This window comes from Eschrichtius robustus, chromosome 7 (genome assembly GCF_028021215.1).
Source record: "Eschrichtius robustus isolate mEscRob2 chromosome 7, mEscRob2.pri, whole genome shotgun sequence".
Lineage (NCBI taxonomy): Eukaryota > Metazoa > Chordata > Mammalia > Artiodactyla > Eschrichtiidae > Eschrichtius > Eschrichtius robustus.
Genome location: NC_090830.1, coordinates 76,774,218 through 76,795,551, shown reverse-complemented (window position 1 = coordinate 76,795,551; position 21,334 = coordinate 76,774,218). Strand labels below are relative to the sequence as shown.

Below are 21,334 nucleotides of genomic sequence, written 5' to 3'. Positions count from 1 at the left end.
GGCGCACGGATGCTGCTGCTGGTACGCACATCTGTCTTATCAGCTGTACTGACGGCCCACCCTACCGGGGCCAGGTACCACCTGCAGGATCTCATTTAATCTTCACAGTATCATGAGGCAGTACCATGAGTGTCCCCATTCTGTAGATCAGGAAACTGAGGCTCAGAGAGGACAAGAACCACAGGTCACATGGCTAGAGGGTGGCAGAGCTGGGTTTCGAAGCCATACGCCTCCCAAGCTGTGCTCCCCCCTCTATTCACAGTGTCCCTTTGTGGGGGGAGCAGGATTCATAGTCACCTTCATATCCCCCCAGGACCTTCTACTGCACCGCGCACACAGGAGGAATTCACTGCTTGCTTGAGTAGAGCAGGATTCTGGTTGAAAGTGATGGGGGGGGGGGCCGCGTCATTCAGGGTTATAAGTGTGGCCAGGATTAGGGGGGGTTTGGGGGCTGTGGTCAGGGTTGGGGCCATGTGGGGACGAATACCAGGACTTGTCCAGGATTAGCAGGGAGCGTACTCTGCTTCTCTGCCATCACCCTCGGCATTTCAAGGTGGGAGGTTGCAGGTTAAAGGCAGGCATGCGTTTGGGCTTCTGTGGATCTCCTCCTGGCCACTCCCTGGAGCCTGAAGTGCCAGATCTAGGGTCCCAGACTCTGACTTTCCATTACTGGACCTGGTTCTGCAGAGACTCTCCATCCTCTCCTACCCCAAAATGCTGCTCCCACAGGCCCAAGCTGCAGGTCTCCCCGCAGGAATCACCCTCGACTTTTCCATCACTGCCCTGTCCTATTCCGTGAGCAAGTGGGGTCCCCTGCCCAGAGCTGGCCCTGGAGCCTTGGACTTGGGTTGAAAGGATGAGACTCATTAAAGCCAGAAGTAAGGCAGCACCAGAGGCTGTTGGCGAAGCCAGCTGGGACAGGAAGGTCATCCAGCAACCTGCTCTGGGCAAGATTTTGCTGAGGGTTTGTCAAATCGCAGAGTATCTCCTAACCTGGCAATCTGATCGAATCCTTCTGGAGCCAGTAATGCACTAACTCTTCCATCAACACGTGTTCACCCTCTCCACAGGCAGCAGCCTTTATGAGATGCGGGTGGGTGTCTTGCGGGGCGGCGGGGAAGGCCCACTGATCTGTCAGACCGTGATCTGCATCCCCGGGATTGCTCGGGGAGCTGCATGGGGTCAATGAACCAGTGTGGAGATGGATTCAGCGACATAACTTCAGACATGGAAAGCACTAAGGTGTGCTTGATATTCATGTCAGACAAGCTGTGGTTTGGTTTCAGGCTCTTTTAGATCTTCACAGGAATGGAAAAAGGAAGTGAAGAAGAAAGAGGGGACCAGAGAGAGAGAGAGACAGAGAAGATGACCTTCCAGGAATTCCCTTGAACTTCACGGAATATGGCTATAAATGAAGGAATCTATGACATTTCCTCCCTGCTTGAGCCCCAGCTCCTGTTCCCCCTCAGAGGGTGTCCTGAGGTCCCTGAATGAAGTTAGAGCAGGACCACTGGGCTCTTCTTGGGTCCCAGGGCCCTGTGCCTTCCATGGCTGAGCTGCGAGGCAGTTTGCTAGGGGACAGCCTTTGGGACAGTCTGCTGAGTAACTCTCTGAGCTGTGGGGACAGCGGGTTCTGGCAGGGCCCCAATACTCTGGGAAGCACTCACCACCCGATATCCTGGAAGGGCAAGGCCAGTGCACCCCCGGGTACTTACAAACACCTCGATGGTGACAGGGACAGTGCTGTTCAGAGGCGGGTTGCCAGCATCCTTGGCCATGACCGTCAGATAAATCAGCCCATTGGGTATCTGTTCATAATCCAGGGGGCGGCTCACACTGATCACTGAAATGACAGGATAGGGCCCCAGGCCCTCTGTGAGCAGACTTTACATGTCCATCCAGGCACGGCTCCCCTTTGGGCAGAGAGGGTGTGCCTGACTCAGCCTGAGCCAGCTCTGCCTTGTTTTCCCCTCCTGCCTCTGAACTCCTGCAGCCCTATGGTCCTGACTTAGGTTTACTGACTGCCTGATATGTGCCAGGCACAGTGTTGAGTCCAGCAGGTGGTAACTATTTTGGTGGTAACGTAAGCCCCACTTTACAGATGAGGAAACCAGGCTCAGAGAGGTTCAGTGTCTTCCCCAAAGGCACACTGCACATGCCTGGAGTCTCACCAGGAGTATCTTTCATGCTCAGCCACTGATTCTCAATTTGGGAGGGAAGATGTATTGGCTTGGGAGTGGGGGGCATGGGTGGTCTGCAAAGCCATTACCACAATATTAAACTGCCACTTTCTATTTGGAAAACAGAAACAAAGTTGTTGCTTTAGTAATATAAAACCCAAGGAGGGTTCCTCTAGCTGAGCAGGTGCTGAGGTGTGAGGGTGGGCAGAGGCATGGGACTGTTAAGTTTTTAAAAGGGGGGACACAGATTTTACAGAGGCCATCGGGCTGTAGCATCCAGAGCCAGGACTGCAGCTTCTCCAAGAGCATTTCTCTGGCACCAATGTGGGGCGGGAGGAGGAGTGAGCACTGCACTCAGAGTCATCCGGTGCACATCTGCTCTGCCTTGGGGACACCTAGACCGTCCTCAAGCATTAGGGAGGCTTCGCAGAGGAGAGGATGTCCAAATGAGCCCTAAAGCTAGCCAGAGGTTAAAGGGAAGCAGGGCAAAGGGACAGGGAGGAAGGGCTTTCCCAGCAGAAGGAACAGAGTCTTCAAAGACATGGAAGTGACCCCTGTAAGGGGAGAGAGTGTCAAGGGGTTCAAAGAGGTTGGATTCTGGTGGGGAGCCAGGTGCTGAGAAGCCACCAAGAGCCAGATCACAGGGCCTCCCCTGGACAGCTTTGCTGTGTGGCTTTGGGCAAGTCAGCCCCCGTCTCTGGGCCCCAGTTGCTTCAACAAAAAAACCAGGTGGTCTCTTGGGATCTTGAAGCTTGAGGTTGTTGCTGCTATTCCCTTCCTGGACTCACAGCGTGGCAGGCAGGGCAAGGTCCAGAGTATGGAACTGTGCCTGGCCAAGCAGGGAAAGGCCATAGCCCAGAAGATCTGGGAAGTGGCCACAGCATGCCCAAAGGATGGGGAAACTTGGCTAACAAGTCTCTCCCTGGCTCCCCTCCCCCTCATTCCCCCACCACAGATCTGGCCAGGTAGCCTTTCTTAATAGGGACCCCACACACTGTGGTAACTTCAGATGCCTGACTGGCCACAGTCCTAAGACTCAAAGAAAGATCTGGCTGAATTGAGACACAGATCTTGAGCCTATGAAACGGTGACCCCGTATCATGTGCTGCTCCAGATGACAGGAGCTGTGGGACAGCTTCCCAAGTGGTCCAGGGTGTCTGGGAGACAGAAGGTCTCCCTCTTGAGACAGGTGTGATGTGCAACCCTGCTCCCACCTGCCGACCCTCCTCCCCAGGCTGGGCCCTCAGTCCTGCCCCACGCGTACCTCCATAGCCCTCATACACGCTGATGTCGAAGTAGCTGCCAAAGGCGGAGGCATTGACTATGCTGTAGGTGATCTTGTTGTTGGGAGGAGAGTCTTCATCCGTTGCCTGGAAGGAAGAGGGCGGACAGGGCGCTTGAGCTTTCAGTGACCCTGGGGCCAGAAGAGGGCAGGTGGGAGGGGAGGGCTGGCCCCTCTCTGAGCCCCCTTTTCTGGGTGATCCAGGCCCTCCCTGTCCCTCAGCTGGAGGCTACTCTCTGGCTCCCAGCAGACACACCTCAAGTTGGGGTGTGGAGGTATCCTGGGGAATCTAGAGGGCAGGCTGAAGGCCTGGGGGAATAGAGGAAGGCCAAGCCTTACCCAGAGGATGAAAAGGGTCGCCACCATACCTGGCACGGCCATCTCCTAGACCCTCAGGACCAGCTGGAACATCTCAGGCACAGAGGCCTTCCCTGACCTCTGGACTGGGTTAGGGCCCTGTGCTGGGCACCCCATTCGTCCCCCCTCCCGATTGTAACTTCTTGTTTAATTTCTGCCTTCCTCGTTCTGCCTGCCTGTCAGCTCCATGGAAGCAGGAACTCTGCTTCCTGACTGAAGCTGGTAGAATCCAGCACAGTGTTTGGAACACAGCAGGTAATCTAATAAATGCATGCTGCAGGAATGCAAGGAGGGAAGAAGGCACTTGGAATTGGGTCAGGGATCCTCCTTTCTCTTGACTGTCTCTGGGGTGGCTGCATTAATTAGCTCTTTCCAGATGTCTTTGACCCTAGAGAGCCTCCAGGGGCCTCCCTCCACTCTGCATGTAAGAGGAAATGGGCGGGGAGGGAGGGCAGGGTCCACCAGGGAGCCATGGCTACGTTAGGAGGGCACGTGGTCCTGTCTTCTGTGTATCCCCTATGCCCGCCTCCACCTTGCCTTCATCCCTGCCTCCTTCAGAAATAAGTTCTAAATAGAGGCTTTGGGTCCTGTCATTCTGGGTCGGCAGAGTGGGGAAGGGGCACGAGGACATTAAGAAGTTTCTGGTCAGAGGTCACCAGCATGTGGTGGGGACTCATTGCAGGAGGATGCTTGGAGCACAGAATTCCAAGGTCTAGTGCTGGCTCCCTCCTCTACTAATTCATGGCGTCTGCCGCTCCCCTCCTGCTTCCCCTTCCATGAACTGGGTTATGCCCATGGTTTCTGGTGCCTTCCAGCTGCAGCAGTACCTGATTCTAAGCAGTCATTAAAGGGCTTGGATGGGTGGCCTTACACAGGGAACTGCTCAGAACTCACCAAGGGAGATGGGGGGGTGAATGGAGACCTAAAATTTAAGCTGAGACAGACACTAGCCTCACTCAGTAACCAGGGACGTGAAGTGCCACTCAGAGGTGGCCTGACACAGATCAAGAATGTGACCCCCAAAACCGCGGTGGGGTGGGGATGGTGGTGTGCTGAATTGGGCGATTGGGATTGACATGTATACACTGATGTGTATAAAATTGATGATTGATTAAAAGATAAAAATTAAAAAAAAAAAAGAATGTGACCCCCTATCTGAGCAGAACTCTTTGCGGATGGGCAGTTAGTACTTCTTGCAGTGGCTTCCTGAGCAGGCGGGCAAGGGGAAACCAGAGAGAGGAGGACAAGGTAAACAGACAGATCAAAGGGCACCCCGCCATCTTACCCGGAGCCGCACCAGCTGTGTGACGGAAGGCTCATTCTCTCTCAGGGCACCCACATAGGTGTCCTTCTGGAAGGTGGGCACGTTGTCGTTGACGTCCAACACATTGATCCTGACCCGGCCTGTGGTTTCCTCACCACCCCCGTCCCGGGCGATGACTGTCAAGGTGAAGCGCTGGATGAGCTCATAGTCTAGTCTGGCAATCAGCATGATGAGTCCCGTGTCCTTGTCCAGAGAGAACCTATGTCAGGCAGGAAGGAGGAAGGGAAAGGACACCTTGGTTTCAAGCAGCTTGCAGATAAGGCCCTGCATTTACCAGCCTGTCCTTGTCCAAGGTGATAAACAGAGAGAAATTAATGAAGTCTGAAATCTGCCTTCTCTTTCATTTTCCCTAAATAAGAAGAACAGCTATGTTTAACAGGAGGTGGGGCAGGATGTGGTGGGCAGGAATCAGTACCACATGAGGGGTGGAGTGGTGGTCAGGTACTGAAAGGGCAGGAGTGTGTTGATTTAATCAAAGAGGAGACAGCCAGAATGACCCTTTTCTTGCTGTGAACAAGAGTTTCTGCCTACTGGAGACGTTTAGATGTTGAAGAACTGTGATGGTCAGAAATTCTTAAAACTGATACCACAGACATACAAAGGATCATTAGTGACTACTAAGAAAAATTATATGCCAACAAATTGAACAATCTAGACAAAATGAATAAATTCCTCGAAACATACAACCTGCCAAGACTGAATCATGAAGAAATATACAATCTGAACACACTGATTACTAGTAAGGAGATTGAACCAGTAATCAAAAATCTCCCCCAGGATTAGCTTCAAGACAGCAGAAGAGTAAGACGTGGAGATCACCTTCCTCCCCACAAATACATCAGAAATACATCTACATGTGGAACAACTCCTACAGAACACCTACTGAACGCTGGGAGAAGACCTCAGATCTCCCAAAAGGCAAGAAACTCCCCACGTACCTGGGTAGGGCAAAAGAAAAAAGAAAAAACAGAGACAAAAGAATAGGGACGGGACCTGCTCCCGTGGCGGGGAGCTGTGAAGGATGAAAGGTTGGCACACACTAGGAAGGCCCTTCGCGGGCAGAGACTGTGGGTGGCGGAGCGGGGAAGCTTCGGAGCCACGGAGGAGAGCGCAGCAACAGGGGTGCGGAGGGCAAAGCGGAGAGATTCCCGCACAGAGGATCGGTGCCGACCAGCACTCACCAGCCGGAGAGGCTTGTCTGCTCCCCCGCTGGGGCGGGCGGGGCTGGGAGCTGAGGCTCGGGCTTTGGTCAGATCGCAGGGAGAGGACTGGGGTTGGCGGCGTGAACTCAGCCAGAAGGGGCGAGAGTGCCACAGCTAGCCGGGAGGGAGTCCGGGAAAAATTCTGGAGCTGCTGAAGAAGCAAGAGACTTTCTCTTGCCTCTTTGTTTTCTGGTGCACGAAGGGAGGGGATTAAGAGAGCCGCTTAAAGGAGCTCCAGAGACGGGCGCGAGCCGTGGCTATCAGCGCGGACCCCAGAGACGGGCATGAGACGCTAAGGCTGCCGCTGCCGCCACCAAGAAGCCTGTGTGCAAGCACAGGTCACTCTCCACACCTCCCCTCCCGGAGCCTGTGCAGCTGGCCACTGCCAGGGTCCCGGGATCCAGGGACAACTTTCCCAGGAGAACACACGGCGCACCTCAGGCTGGTGCAACGTCACGCTGTCCTCTACTGCCGCAGGCTTGCCCCGCATCCGTACCCCCCCTCACCCTGGCCTGGGTGAGTGAGAGCCCCCAATTCAGCTGCTCCTTTAACCCCATCCTGTCGGGGCTAAGAACAGACGCCCTCAGGCGACCTACACGCAGAGGCGGGGCCAAATCCAAAGCTGAACCCCAGGAGCTGTGTGAACAAAGAAGAGAAAGGGAAATCTCTCCCAGCAACCTCAGGAGCAGCAGATTAAATCTCCACAGTCAACTTGATGTACCCTGCATATGCGGAATACCTGAATAGACAACAAATCATCCCAAATTGAGGAGGTGGACTTTGGGAGAAACTATATATATATATATATATATATATTTCCCTTTTCCTCTGTTTGTGAGTGTGTATGTGTATGCTTCTGTGTGTGATTTTGTCTGTAGAGCTTTGCTTTTACCATGTGTCCTAGGGTTCAGTCTGTCCGTTTTTTGTTTGTTTGTTTGTTGTTTTTAGTATAGTTTTTAGCACTTGTTGTCATTGGTGGATTTGTTTTTTGGTTTCATTGCTCTCTTCTTTCTTTCTTTTTTTTAATTACTTAAAATTTTTTTAATAATTACTTTCTATTTTTTATTTTAATAACTTTTTAATTTAATTTAATTTATCTTCTTTCTTTTCTCTCTTTTATTCTGAGCTGTGTGGATGACAGGCTCTTGGTGCTCCAGCCAGGCGTCAGGGCTGTACCTCTGAGGTGGCAGAGCCAAGCTCAGGACATTGGTCCACAAGAGACCTCCCAGCTCCACGTAATATCAAACAGCAAAAATCTCCCAGAGATCTCCATCTTAACACCAAGACCCAGCTCCACTCAACAACCAGCAAGCTCCAGTGCTGTACACCCCATGCCAAACAACTAGCAAGACAGGAACACACCCCACCCATTAGCAGAGAGGCTGCCTAAAATCATAATAAGGCCACAGACACCCCAAAACACATCACCAGACGTGGACCTGCCCACCAGAAAGACAAGATCCAGCCTCATCCACCAGAACACAGGCACGAGTCCCCTCCACCAGGAAGCCTACAAAACCCACTGAACCAACCTTGGCCACTGGGGGCAGACACCAAAAACAATGGGAACTACGAACTTGCAGCCTGCGAAAAGGAGACCCCAAACACAGTAAGTTAAGCAAAATGAGAAGACAGAGAAACACACAGCAGATGAAGGAGCAAGGTAAAAAGCCACCAGACCTAACAAATGAAGAGGAAACAGGCAGTCTACCTGAAAAAAAATTCAGAATAATTATAGTAAATATGATCCAAAATCTTGGAAATAGAATGGAGAAAATATAAGAAACGTTTAACAAGGACCTAGAAGAACTAAAGAGCAAACAAACAGTGATGAACAACACAATAAATGAAATTAAAAATTCTCTAGAAGGGATCAATAGCAGAATAACTGAGGCAGAAGAACGGATAAGTGACCTGGAAGATAAAATAGTGGAAATAACTACTGCAGAGCAGAATAAAGAAAAAGAATGAGAGAGGAACCAAGATGGCGGAGTAGAAGGACGTGCTCTCACTCCCTCTTGTGAGAACACCAGAATCACAACTAGCTGCTGGACAATCATCGACAGGAAGACACTGGAACTCACCAAAAAAGATACCCCACATCCAAAGACAAAGGAGAAGCCACAGTGAGACGGTAGGAGGGGCGCAATCAGAGTAAAATCAAATCCCATAACGGGTGGGTGGGTCACTTACAGACTGGTGAACACTTATACCACTGAAGTCCACTGACTGGAGTGAAGGTTCTGAGCCCCACGTCAGGCTTCCCAACCTGGGGGTCCGGCAACGGGAGGAGGAATTCATAGAGAATCAGACTTTGAAGCCTAGTGGGAATTGACTGCAGGACTTCGACAGGACTGGGGGAAACAGAGACCCCACTCTTGGAGGGTGCACAAAAAAGAGTGTGCGCATCGGGACCCAGGGGAAGGAGCAGTGACCCTGGGGGAGACTGAACCAGACCTACTTGCTAGTGTTGGAAGGTCTCCTGCAGAGGCGGGGGGTGGCTCTGTTTCACCGTGGGGACAAGGACACTGGCAGCAGAAGTTCTGGGAAGTACTCCTTGGCGTGAGCCCTCCCAGAGTCTGTCATTAGCCCCACCAAAGAGCCCAGGTAGGCTCCAGTGTTGGGTTGCCTCAGGCAAAACAACCAACAGGGAGGGAACCCAGCCCCACCCATCAACAGTCAAGTGGACTAAAGTTTTACTGAGCTCTGACCACCACAGCAACAGTCAGCTCTACCCACCACCAGAGCCTCCCATCAAGCCTCTTAGATAGCTTCAACCACCAGAGGGCAGACAGCAAAAGCAAGAAAAACTACAATCCTGCAGCCTGTGGAACAAAAACCACATTCACAGAAAGATAGACAAGATGAAAAGGCAGAGGGCTATACACCAGATGAAGGAACAAGATAAAACCCCAGAAAAACAACTAAATGAAGTGGAGATAGGCAACCTTCCAGAAAAAGAATTCAGAATAATGATAGTGAAGATGATCCAGGACCTGGGAATAAGAATGCAGGCAAAGATCAGGAAGATGCAAGAAATGTTTAACAAGGACCTGGAAGAATTAAAGAACAAACAAACAGAGATGAACAATACAATAACTGAAATGAAAACTACACTAGAAGGAATCAATAGCAGAATAACTGAGGCAGAAGAGCGGATAAGTGACCTGGAAGACAGAATGGTGGAATTCACTGCTGCGGAACAGACTAAAGCAAAAAGAATGAAAAGAAATGAAGACAGCCTAAGAGACCTCTGGGACAACATTAAACGCAACAACATTCGCATTATAGGGGTCCCAGAAGGAGAAGAGAGAGAGAAAGGACCAGAGAAAATATTTGAAGAGATTATAGTCGAAAACTTCCCTAACATGGGAAAGGAAATAGCCACCCAAGTCCAGGAAGTGCAGAGAGTCCCATACAGGATAAACCCAAGGAGAAACACGCCGAGATACATAGTAATCAAATTGGCAAAAATTAAAGACAAAGAAAAATTATTGAAAGCACCAAGGGAAAAATGACAAATAACATACAAGGAAACTCCCATAAGGTTAACAGCTGATTTCTCAGCAGAAACTCTACAAGCCAGAAGGGAGTGCCATGATATACTTAAAGTGATGAAAGGGAAGAACCTACAACCAAGATTACTCTACCCGGCAAGGATCTCATTCAGATTTGATGGAGAAATCAAAAGCTTTACAGACAAGCAAAAGCTAAGAGAATTCAGCACCACCAAACCAGCTCTACAACAAATGCTAAAGGAACTTCGCTAAGTGGGAAACACAAGAGAAGAAAAGGACCTACAAAAACAAACCCCAAACAATTAAGAAAATGGTCATAGGAACATACATATCGATAATTACCTTAAACGTGAATGGATTAAATGTTCCAACCAAAAGACACAGGCTTGCTGAATGGATACAAAAACAAGACCCATATATATGCTGTCTACAAGAGACCCACTTCAGACCTAGGGACACATACAGACTGAAAGTGAGGGGATGGAAAAAGATATTCCATGCAAATGGAAATCAAAAGAAAGCTGGAGTAGCTATACTCATATCAGATAAAATCGACTTTAATATAAAGCATGTTACAAGAGACAAGGAAGGACACTACATAATGATCAAGGGATCAATCCAAGAAGAAGATATAACAATTATAAATATATATGCACCCAACATAGGAGCACCTCAATACATAAGGCAACTGCTAACAGCTATAAAAGAGGAAATCGACAGGAACACAATAATAGTGGGGGACTTTAACACCTCACTTACACCAATGGACAGATCATCCAAAATGAAAATAAATAAGGAAACAGAAGCTTTAAATGACACAATAGACCAGATAGATTTAATTGATATTTATAGGACATTCCATCCAAAAACAGCAGATTACACGTTCTTCTCAAGTGCGCATGGAACATTCTCCAGGATAGATCACATCTTGGGTCACAAATCAAGCCTCAGTAAATTTAAGAAAATTGAAATCATATCAAGCATCTTTTCTGACCACAACGCTATGAGATTAGAAATGAATTACAGGGAAAAAAACGTGAAAAGCACAAACACTTGGAGGCTAAACAGTACGTTACTAAATAACCAAGAGATCACTGAAGAAATCAGAGAGGAAATCAAGAAATACCTAGAGACAAATGACAATAAAAACACGACCATCCAAAACCTATGGGATGCAGCAAAAGCAGTTCTAAGAGGGAAGTTTATAGCAATACAAGCCTACCTAAAGAAACAAGAAAAATCTCAAGTAAACAATCTAACCTTACACCTAAAGGAACTAGAGAAAGAAGAACAAACAAAACCCAAGGTTAGTAGAAGGAAAGAAATCATCAAGATCAGAGCGGAAATAAATGAAATAGAAACAAAGAAAACAATAGCAAAGATCAATAAAACTAAAAGCTGGTTCTTTGAGAAGATAAACAAAATTGATAAGTCATTAGCCAGACTCATCAAGAAAAAGAGGGAGAGGATTCAAATCAATAAAATTAGAAATGAAAAAGGAGAAGTTACAACAGACACCGCAGAAATACAAAGCATCCTAAGAGACGACTGCAAGCAACTCTATGCCAATAAAATGGACAACCTGGAAGAAATGGACAAATGCTTAGAAAGGTATAACCTTCCAAGACTGAACCAGGAAGAAACAGAAAATATGAACAGATCAATCACAAGTAATGAAATTGAAACTGTGATTAAAAATCTTCCAACAAACAAAAGCCCAGGACCAGATGGTTTCACAGGCGAATTTCATCAAACATGTAGAGAAGAGCTAACATCTATCCTTCTCAAACTCTTCCAAAAATTGTGGAGGAAGGGACACTCCCAAACTCATTCTATGAGGCCACCATCACCCTGATACCAAAACCAGACAAAGATACTACAAAAAAAGAAAATTACAGACCAATATCACTAATGAATATAGATGCAAAAAGCCTCAACAAAATACTAGCAAACAAAATCCAACAACACATTAAAAGGATCATACACCACGGTCAAGCGGGATTTATCCCAGGGATGCAAGGATTCTTCAGTATACGCAAATCAATCAATGTGATACACCATATTAACAAACTGAAGGATAAAAACCATATGATCATCTCAATAGATGCAGAAAAAGCTTTTGACAAAATTCAACACCCATTTATGATAAAACCTCTCCAGAAAGTGGGCATAGAGGGAACCTACCTCAATATAATAAAGGCCATATATGACAAACCCAGAACAAACATCATTCTCAACGGTGAAAAACTGAAAGCATTTCCTCTAAGTTCAGGAACGAGACAAGGATGTCCACTCTCACCACTATTATTCAACATAGTTTTGGAAGTCCTAGCCACGGGAATCAGAGAAGAAAAAGAAATAAAAGGAATACAAATTGGAAAAGAAGAAGTAAAACTGTCACTGTTTGCAGATGACATGATACTATACATAGAGAATCCTAAAAATGCCACCAGAAAACTACTAGAGCTAATCAATGAATTTGGTAAAGTTGCAGGATACAAAATTAATGCACAGAAATCTCTTGCATTCCTATACACTAATGATGAAAAATCTGAAAGAGAAATTATGGAAACACTCCCATTTACCATTGCAACAAAAAGAATAAAACACCTAGGAATAAACCTACCTAGGGAGACAAAAGACCTGTATGCAGAAAACTATAAGACACTGATGAAAGAAATTAAAGATGATACCAACAGATGGAGAGAGATACCATGTTCTTGGATTGGAAGAATCAATGCTGTGAAAATGACTATACTACCCAAAGCAATCTACAGATTCAATGCAATCCCTATCAAATTACCAATGGCATTTTTTACGGAACTAGAACAAATCATCTTAAAATTTGTATGGAGACACAAAAGACCCCGAATAGCCAAAGCAGTCTTGAGGGAAAAAAACGGAGCTGGAGGAATCAGACTCCCTGACTTCAGACTATACTACAAAGCTACAGTAATCAAGACAATATGGTACTGGCACAAAAACAGAAACATAGATCAATGGAACAAGATAGAAAGCCCAGAGATAAACCCACGCACCTATGGTCAACTGATCTATGACAAAGGAAGCAAAGATATACAGTGGAGAAAAGACAGTCTCTTCAATAAGTGGTGCTGGGACAACTGGACAGCTACATGTAAAAGAATGAAATTAGAACACTCCCTAACACCATACACACAAATAAACTCAAAATGGTTTCGAGACCTAAATGTAAGACCGGACACTATAAAACTCTTAGAGGAAAACATAGGAAGAACACTCTTTGACATAAATCCCAGCAAGATCTTTTTTGATCCACCTCCTAGAGTAACGGAAATAAAAACAAAAATAAACAAATGGGACCTAATGAAACTTCAAAGCTTTTGCACAGCAAAGGAAACCATAAACAAGACGAAAAGACAACCCTCAGAATGGGAGAAAATATTTTCCAATGAAGCAACTGACAAAGGATTAATCTCCAAAATATATAAAGAGCTCATTCAGCTCAATATTAAAGAAATAAACAACCCAATCCAAAAATGTGCAGAAGACCTAAATAGACATTTCTCCAAAGAAGACATACAGACGGCCAAAAAGCACATGAAAAGCTGCTCAACATCACTAATTATTAGAGAAATGCAAATCAAAACTACAATGAGGTATCACCTCACACCAGTAAGAATGGGCATCATCAGAAAATCTACAAACAACAAATGCTGGAGTGGGTGTGGAGAAAAGGGAACCCTCTTGCACTGTTGGTGGGAATGTAAGTTGATACAGCCACTATGGAGAACAGTATGGAGGTTCCTTAAAAAACTAAAAATAGAATTACCATATGATCCAGCAATCCCACTACTGGGCATATACCCAGAGAAAACCATAATTCAAAAAGACACATGCACCCCAATATTCACTGCAGCACTATTTACAATAGCCAGGTCATGGAAGCAACCTAAATGCCCAACGACAGACGAATGGATAAAGAAGATGTGGTACATATATACAATGGAATATTACTCAGCCATAAAAGGGAACGAAATTGAGTCATTTGTTGAGACGTGGATGAATCTAGAGACTGTCATACAGAGTGAAGTAAGTCAGAAAGAGAAAAACAAATATCGTATATTAACACATGTATGTGGAACCTAGAAAAATGGTACAGATGAACCAGTTTTCAGGGCAGAAGTTGAGACACAGATGTAGAGAACAAACGTATGGACACCAAGGGGGGAAAACCACGGTGGGGTGGGGATGGTGGTGTGCTGAATTGGGCGATTGGGATTGACATGTATACACTGATGTGTATAAAATTGATGACTGATTAAAAAAAAAAGCTGTGGGGTACTCTTATCAAAGCTAATCTAATTACAAGGGTAAATGAGCCAACGCACTGTGTGTTACTCTTAAATCATTTGATCACTAAAGAAAAAAAAAAAAAAGAAAAAGAATGAAAAGAATTGAGGACAGTCTCAGAGACCTCTGGGACAACATTAAACGCACCAATATTCGAATTATAGGGGTCCCAGAAGAAGAAGAGAGAAAGAAAGGGACTGAGAAAATATTTGAAGAGATTATAGTTGAAAATTCCCTAATATGGGAAAGGAAATAGTTAATCAATCCAGGAAGCACAGAGAGTCCCATACGGGATAAATCCAAGGAGAAACGCAACAAGACACATATTAATCAAACTGTCAAAAATTAAATACAAAGAAAAAATATTAAAAGCAGCAAGGGAAAAACAACAAATAACATACAAGGGAATCCCCATAAGGTTAACAGCTGATCTTTCAGCAGAAACTCTGCAAGCCAGAAGAGAGTAGCAGGACATATTTAAAGCGATGAAGGGGAAAAACCTACAACCAAGATTACTCTACCCAGCAAGGATCTCAGATTCGATGGAGAAATTAAAACCTCTACAGACAAGCCAAAAGCTAAGAGAATTCAGCACCACCAAACCAGTTTTACAACAAATGCTAAAGGAACTTCTCTAGGCAGGAAACACAAGAGAAGGAAAAGACCTACAATAACAAACCCAAAACAATTAAGAAAATGGTAATAGGAACATACATATCGATAATTACCTTAAATGTAACTGGATTAAATGCTCCAACCAAAAGACACAGACTGGCTGGATGGATACAAAAACAAGATCCGTATATATGCTGTCTACAAGAGACCCACTTCAGACCTAGGGACACATACAGACTGAAAGTGAGGGGATGGAAAAAGGTATTCCATGCAAATGGAAATCAAAAGAAAGCTGGAGTAGCAATTCTCCTATCAGACAAAATAGACTTTAAAACAAAGACTATTACAAGAGACAAAGGAGGACACTACATAATCATCAAGGGATCAATCAAAGAAGAAGATATAACAATTGTAAATATTTATGCACCCAACATAGGAGCACCTCAATACATAAGGCAAATACTAACAGCCACAAAAGGGGAAATCAACAGTAACACAAGCATAGTAGGGGACTATAACACCCCACTTTCACCAATGGACAGATCATCCAAAATGAAAATAAATAAGGAAACACAAGCTTTAAATGATACATTAAACAAGATGGACTTAATTGATATATATAGGACATTCCATTCAAAAACAACAGAATACACTTTCTTCTCAAGTGCTCATGGAACATTCTCCAGGACAGATCATACCTTGGGTCACAAATTGAGCCTCGGTAAATTTAAGAAAATTGAAATTGTATCAAGTATCTTTTCCGAGCACAACGTTATGAGACTAGATATCAATTACAGGAAAAAATCTGTAAAAAATACAAACACATGGAGGCTAAACAATACACTACTTAATAACCAAGAGGTCACTGAAGAAATCAAGAGGAAATCAAAAAATACCTAGAAACAAATGACAATGAAGACATGATGACCCAAAACCTGTGGGATGAAGCAAAAGCAGTTCTAAGAGGGAAGTTTATAGCAATACAATCCTACCTTAAGAAACAAGAAAAATCTCAAATAAACAACCTAACCTTACACCTAAAGCAATTAGAGAAAGAAGAACAAAAAAACCCCAAAGTTAGCAAAAGGAAAGAAATCATTAATATCAGATCAGATATAAATGAAAAAGAAATGAAGGGAACGATAGCAAAGATCAATAAAACTAAAAGCTGGTTCTTTGAGAAGATAAACAAAATTGATAAACCATTAGCCAGACTCATTAAGAAAAAACGGAGAAGACTCAAATCAATAGAATTAGAAATGAAAAAGGAGAAGTAAGAACTGACACTGAAGAAATACAAAGGATCATGAGAGATTACTACAAGCAACTCTATGCCAATAAAATGGACAACCTGGAAGAAATGGACAAATGCTTAGAAATAGACAACCTTCCAAGACTGAACCAGGAAGAAATAGAAAATATGAACAGACCAATCACAAGTAATGAAATCGAAACTGTGATTAAAAATCTTCCAACAAACAAAAGCCCAGGACCAGATGGTTTCACAGGCGAATTTCATCAAACATTTAGAGAAGAGCTAACACCTATCCTTCTCAAAGTCTTCCAAAATATAACAGAGGGAGGAACACTCCCAAACTCATTCTACGAGGCCACCATCATCCTGATACCAAAACCAGACAAAGATGCCACAAAGAAAGAAAACTACAGGCCAATATCACTGATGAACATAGATGCAAAAATCCTCTAACAAAATACTAGCAAACAGAATCCAAGAGCACATTAAAGGATCATACACCATGATCAAGTGGAGTTTATCTCAGGAATGCAAGGATTCTTCAATATACGCAAATCAATCAATGTGATACACCATATTAACGAACTGAAGGAGAAAAACCATATGATCATCTGAATAGATGCAGAGAAAGCTTTCGACAAAATTCAACACCCATTTATGATAAAAAACCCTCCAGAAAGTAGGCATAGAGGGAACTTACCTCAACATAGTAAAGGCCATATATGACAAACCCACAGCCAACATCGTCCTCAATGGTGAAAAACTGAAACCATTTCCACTAAGATCAGGAACAAGACAAGGTTGACCACTCTCACCACTATTATTCAACATATTTTTGGAAGTTTTAGCCACAGCAATTAGAGAAGAAAAAGAAATAATAGGAATCCAAATAGGAAAAGAAGAAGTAAAGCTGTCACTGTTTGCAGATGACATGATACTATACATAGAGAATCCTAAAGATGCTACCAGAAAACTACTAGAGCTAATCAATGAATTTGGTAAAGTAGCAGGATACAAAATCAATGCACAGAAATCGCTTGCATTCCTATACACTAATGAAGAAAAATCTGAAAGTGAAATTAAGAAAACACTTCCATTTACCATAGCAACAAAAAGAATAAAATACCTAGGAATAAACCTACCTAAGGAGACCAAAGACCTGTATGCAGAAAATTATAAGACACTGATGAAAGAAATTAAAGATGATACAAATAGATGGAGAGATATACCATGTTCTTGGATCGGAAGAATCAACACTGTGAAAATGACTATACTACCCAGAGCAATCTACAGATTCAATGCAATCCCTATCAAACCACCAATGGCATTTTTCACAGAACTAGAACAAAAAATTTCACAATTTGTATGGAAACACAAAAGACCCCAAATAGCCAAAGCAATCTTCAGAAAGAGAAACGGAGCTGGAGGAATCAGGCGTCCTGACTTCAGACTATACTACAAAGCTACAGTAATCAAGACAGTATAGTTCTAGCACAAAAACAGAAATATAGATTAATGGAACAGGATAGATAGCCCAGAGATAAACCCACGCACATATGGTCACCTTATCTTTGATAACGGAGGCAAGAATATACAATGGAGAAAAGACAGCCTCTTCAATAAGTGGTGCTGGGAAAACTGGACAGCTACATGTAAAAGAATGAAATTAGAACACTCCCTAACACCATACACAAAAATAAACTCAAAATGGATCAAAGACCTAAATGTAAGGCCAGACACTCTAAAACTCTTAGAGGAAAACATAGGCAGAACACTCTATGACATAAATCACAGCAAGATCCTTTTTGATCCACCTCCTAGAGAAATGGAAATAAAACCAAAAATAAACAAATGGGACCTAACGAAACTTCAAAGCTTTTGCACAGCAAAGGAAACCATAAACAAGACAAAAAGACAACCCTCAGAATGGGAGAAAATATTTGTAAATGAAGCAACTGACAAAGGATTAATCTCCAAAATTTACAAGCAGCTCATGCAGCTCAATACCAAAAAAACAAACAACCCAATCCAAAAATGGGCAGAAGACGTAAACAGAGATTTCTCCAAAGAAGATATACAGATTGCCAACAAACACATGAAAGGATGCTCAACATCACTAATCATTAGAGAAATGCAAATCAAAACTACAATGAGATATCGTCTCACACTGGTCAGAATGGCCATCATCAAAAAATCTAGAAACAATAAATGCTGGAGAGGGTGTCGAGAAAAGGGGACCCTGTTGCACCGTTAGTGGGAATGTAAATTGATACAGCCACTATGGAGAACAGTATGGAGGTTCCTTAAAAAACTAAAAATAGAACTACCATACGACCCAGCAATCCCACTACTGGGCATATACCCTGAGAAAACCATAATTCAAAAAGAGTCATGTACCACAATGTTCATTGCAGCTCTATTTACAGTAGCCAGGATATGGAAGCAACCTAAGTGTCCATCGACAGATGAATGGATAAGGAAGATGTGGCACATATATACAATGGAATATTACTGAGCCATAAAAAGAAACGAAATTGAGTTATTTGTAGTGAGGTGGATGGACCTAGAGTCTGTCATACAGAGTGAAGTAAGTCAGAAAGAGAAAAACAAATACCGTATGCTAACACATATATATGGAATCTAAAAATTAAAAAAAAAAAATGGTCATGAAGAACCTAGGGGCAAGATGGGAATAAAGACGCAGACCTACTAGCTAATGGACTTGAGGCTATGTGGAGGGGGACGGGTAAGCTGGGACAAAGTGAGAGAGTGGCATGGACATATATACACTACCAAATGTAAAATAGGTAGCTAGTGGGAAGCAGCCACATAGCAGAGGGATCAGCTCGGTGCTTTGTGACCACCTAGAGGGGTGGGATAGGGAGGGTGGGAGGGAGGGAGATGCAAGAGGGAAGAGATATGGGGATATACATATATGTCTAACTGATTCACTTTGTTATAAAGCAGAAACTAACACACTATTGTAAAGCAATTATACTCCAATAAAGATGTTAAAAAAAAAATCTCCCCCAAACAAAAGTCCAAGACCAGGTGGCTTCATTGGTGAATTCTATCAAAAATTTAAAGAACAATCAATTCCAATCCTTCTCAAACTCTTCTCAAAAACAGAAGAGTAAGGCATACTTCCAAACTCATTTTTATGATTCCAGCATTACCCTGATACCAAAAGCAGACAAGGACACCACAAGAAAAGAAAATTACTGGCCAATATCCCTGATGAACAAAGATGTAAAAACTTCACAAAATATTAGCAAACCGAATTCAACAGAACATTAAGAGGATCATATACCACGATGAAGTGGGATTTATTCCAGGGATGCGAAGATGGTTCAACATCTGCAAATCAATGTGACACACTACATTAACACAGTGAAAGATAATATCATATGATCATCTCAATAAATGCAGAATAAGCATGTGACAAATTTCAATATCCATTTATGGTAACAATTCCCAACAAACTGGGTATAGAGGGAAAGTACCTCAGGAAAATAAAAGCCATATGTGACAAGCCCAAAGCTAGCATTATACTCAATGCTGAAAACTTGAAAGCTTTATCTCTAAGATCAGAACAAGATAGTGATGCACACTCTCACCACTTTAATTCAACGTAGTACTGGAAGTCCTAGCCAGAACAATTAAGCGAGAAAAAAAAAGCCATTCAAATCTGAAAAGAAGTAAAATTGTCACTACTTGCAGGTGACATGATATTATACACAGAAAACCCAAGACTCCCCCCAAAAAACTGTTAGAATAAAAGGAATTTGGTAAAGTTGCAGTATACAAAATCAATATACAAAAATCTGTTTCATTTCTTCACACTAATAATGAACTATCAGAAAGAAAAATTAAGAAAAAAATCCCATTTACAGTTGCAACAAAAAACAATAAAATACTACCTAGGAATAAATTTAACCAAGGAGGTGAAAGACCTGAACACTGAAAAATATGACATTGATGAAAGAAATCGAAAAAGACCAATAAATGGAAAGATATTCCATGTTCATGGATTGGAAGAATTAATATTGCTAAAATTTCCATACTACCTAAAGCAATCTTCAGATTCAGTGCAGTCTCTATCAAAATTCCAATGGCATTTTTCACAGAAATAGAAAAAACAATCCTAAAATTTGTGTGGAACCATAACAGACCCCCGGTAGCCAAACTAATCTTGAGAAAGAAGAATAAAGCATCATGCGCCCTGATTTCAAACTATATCACAAAGTTATAGGAATCAAAACAGTATGGTACTGGCATAAAAGCAAACACATAGATCAGAGGAACTCTGGTCTGAAGTGCTGGGTGGAGGCCTCTGTCTGTGGTACTCTATGAGCAAGTGAAGCTAGATGAAGCACAAAGGAAAAGAAAAAAAAAAGTTCTTGTTGGGAGAGAAGATGGCAGAATAGAAGGATGTGACCTGATCTCTTCTTATGAAAAGACCAAAATCACAACTAACTGCTGAACACCCATCAACAACAAAAAAAAAACGCTGGAACCTACCAAGAAAGATATCCTACATCCAAAGACAAAGAAGAAACCATAATGAGATGATAGGAGGGGTGCAATAGTGAAAAAATCATATCCCATACCCACTGGGTGGGCGGGCCACAAACTGGAAAATAATTATATCACAGAAGTTCTCCCACAGGAGTTAAAGTTCTGAGCCCCACATCAGGCTCCCCAGCCTGGGGGTCTGGCAACGGGAGGAGGAGCCCCCAGAGAATCTGGCTGTGAAGGCCAGCAGGGTTTTATCACAGAAATTCCAAAGGACTGGGGGAAACAGAAACTCCACTTGTGGAGTGCGCACACAAGGTCTTGTGCACACCAGGACCCAGGAAAAAAGCAGTGACCTCATAAGAGCCTGGGCCACACCTACCTTCTGGTATTGGCAGGTCTACTGCAAACGTGTGGGCAGTTGTGGCTTACTGCATGGACAAAGACACTGGCAGCCACAGTTCTGGTGAGCACTTATTGGCATAAGCCCTCCTGGAGGTGGCCATTTTCTCACAAAGACCTGGTCCCAACCAACAGCCTGTAGGCTCCAGTGCTGGGATGCCTCAGACCAAAAAACAAACAAGGAGGGAAAACAGCCTTACCTATCAGCAGACAGGCTCCTGAAAGTCTTCCTGACCACACAACTGCCTGCTAAACACAATCCCTGACAAAACTCTGCCCATCAGAGGGACAAGATCTGTTCCACCTGCCAGTGGGCAGGAACCGGTAGCTCCCACCAGGAAGCCTGCACAAG

General features: G+C 43.9%; 1 protein-coding gene across 1 annotated transcript in view; it reads right to left on the bottom strand.

The window, feature by feature from the left end:
- CDH23 (cadherin related 23) overlaps positions 1 to 21,334 on the bottom strand; it is a 398,173-nt gene that overhangs the window by 121,217 nt on the left and 255,622 nt on the right. The window contains exons 15-17 of the mRNA XM_068547762.1: positions 5,105 to 5,342; positions 3,445 to 3,550; positions 1,716 to 1,843 (exon numbers count right to left, since the gene is read on the bottom strand). Coding sequence (XP_068403863.1) covers positions 1,716 to 1,843; positions 3,445 to 3,550; positions 5,105 to 5,342 — 472 coding nt within the window. The remainder of the gene's footprint in view (positions 1 to 1,715; positions 1,844 to 3,444; positions 3,551 to 5,104; positions 5,343 to 21,334) is intronic.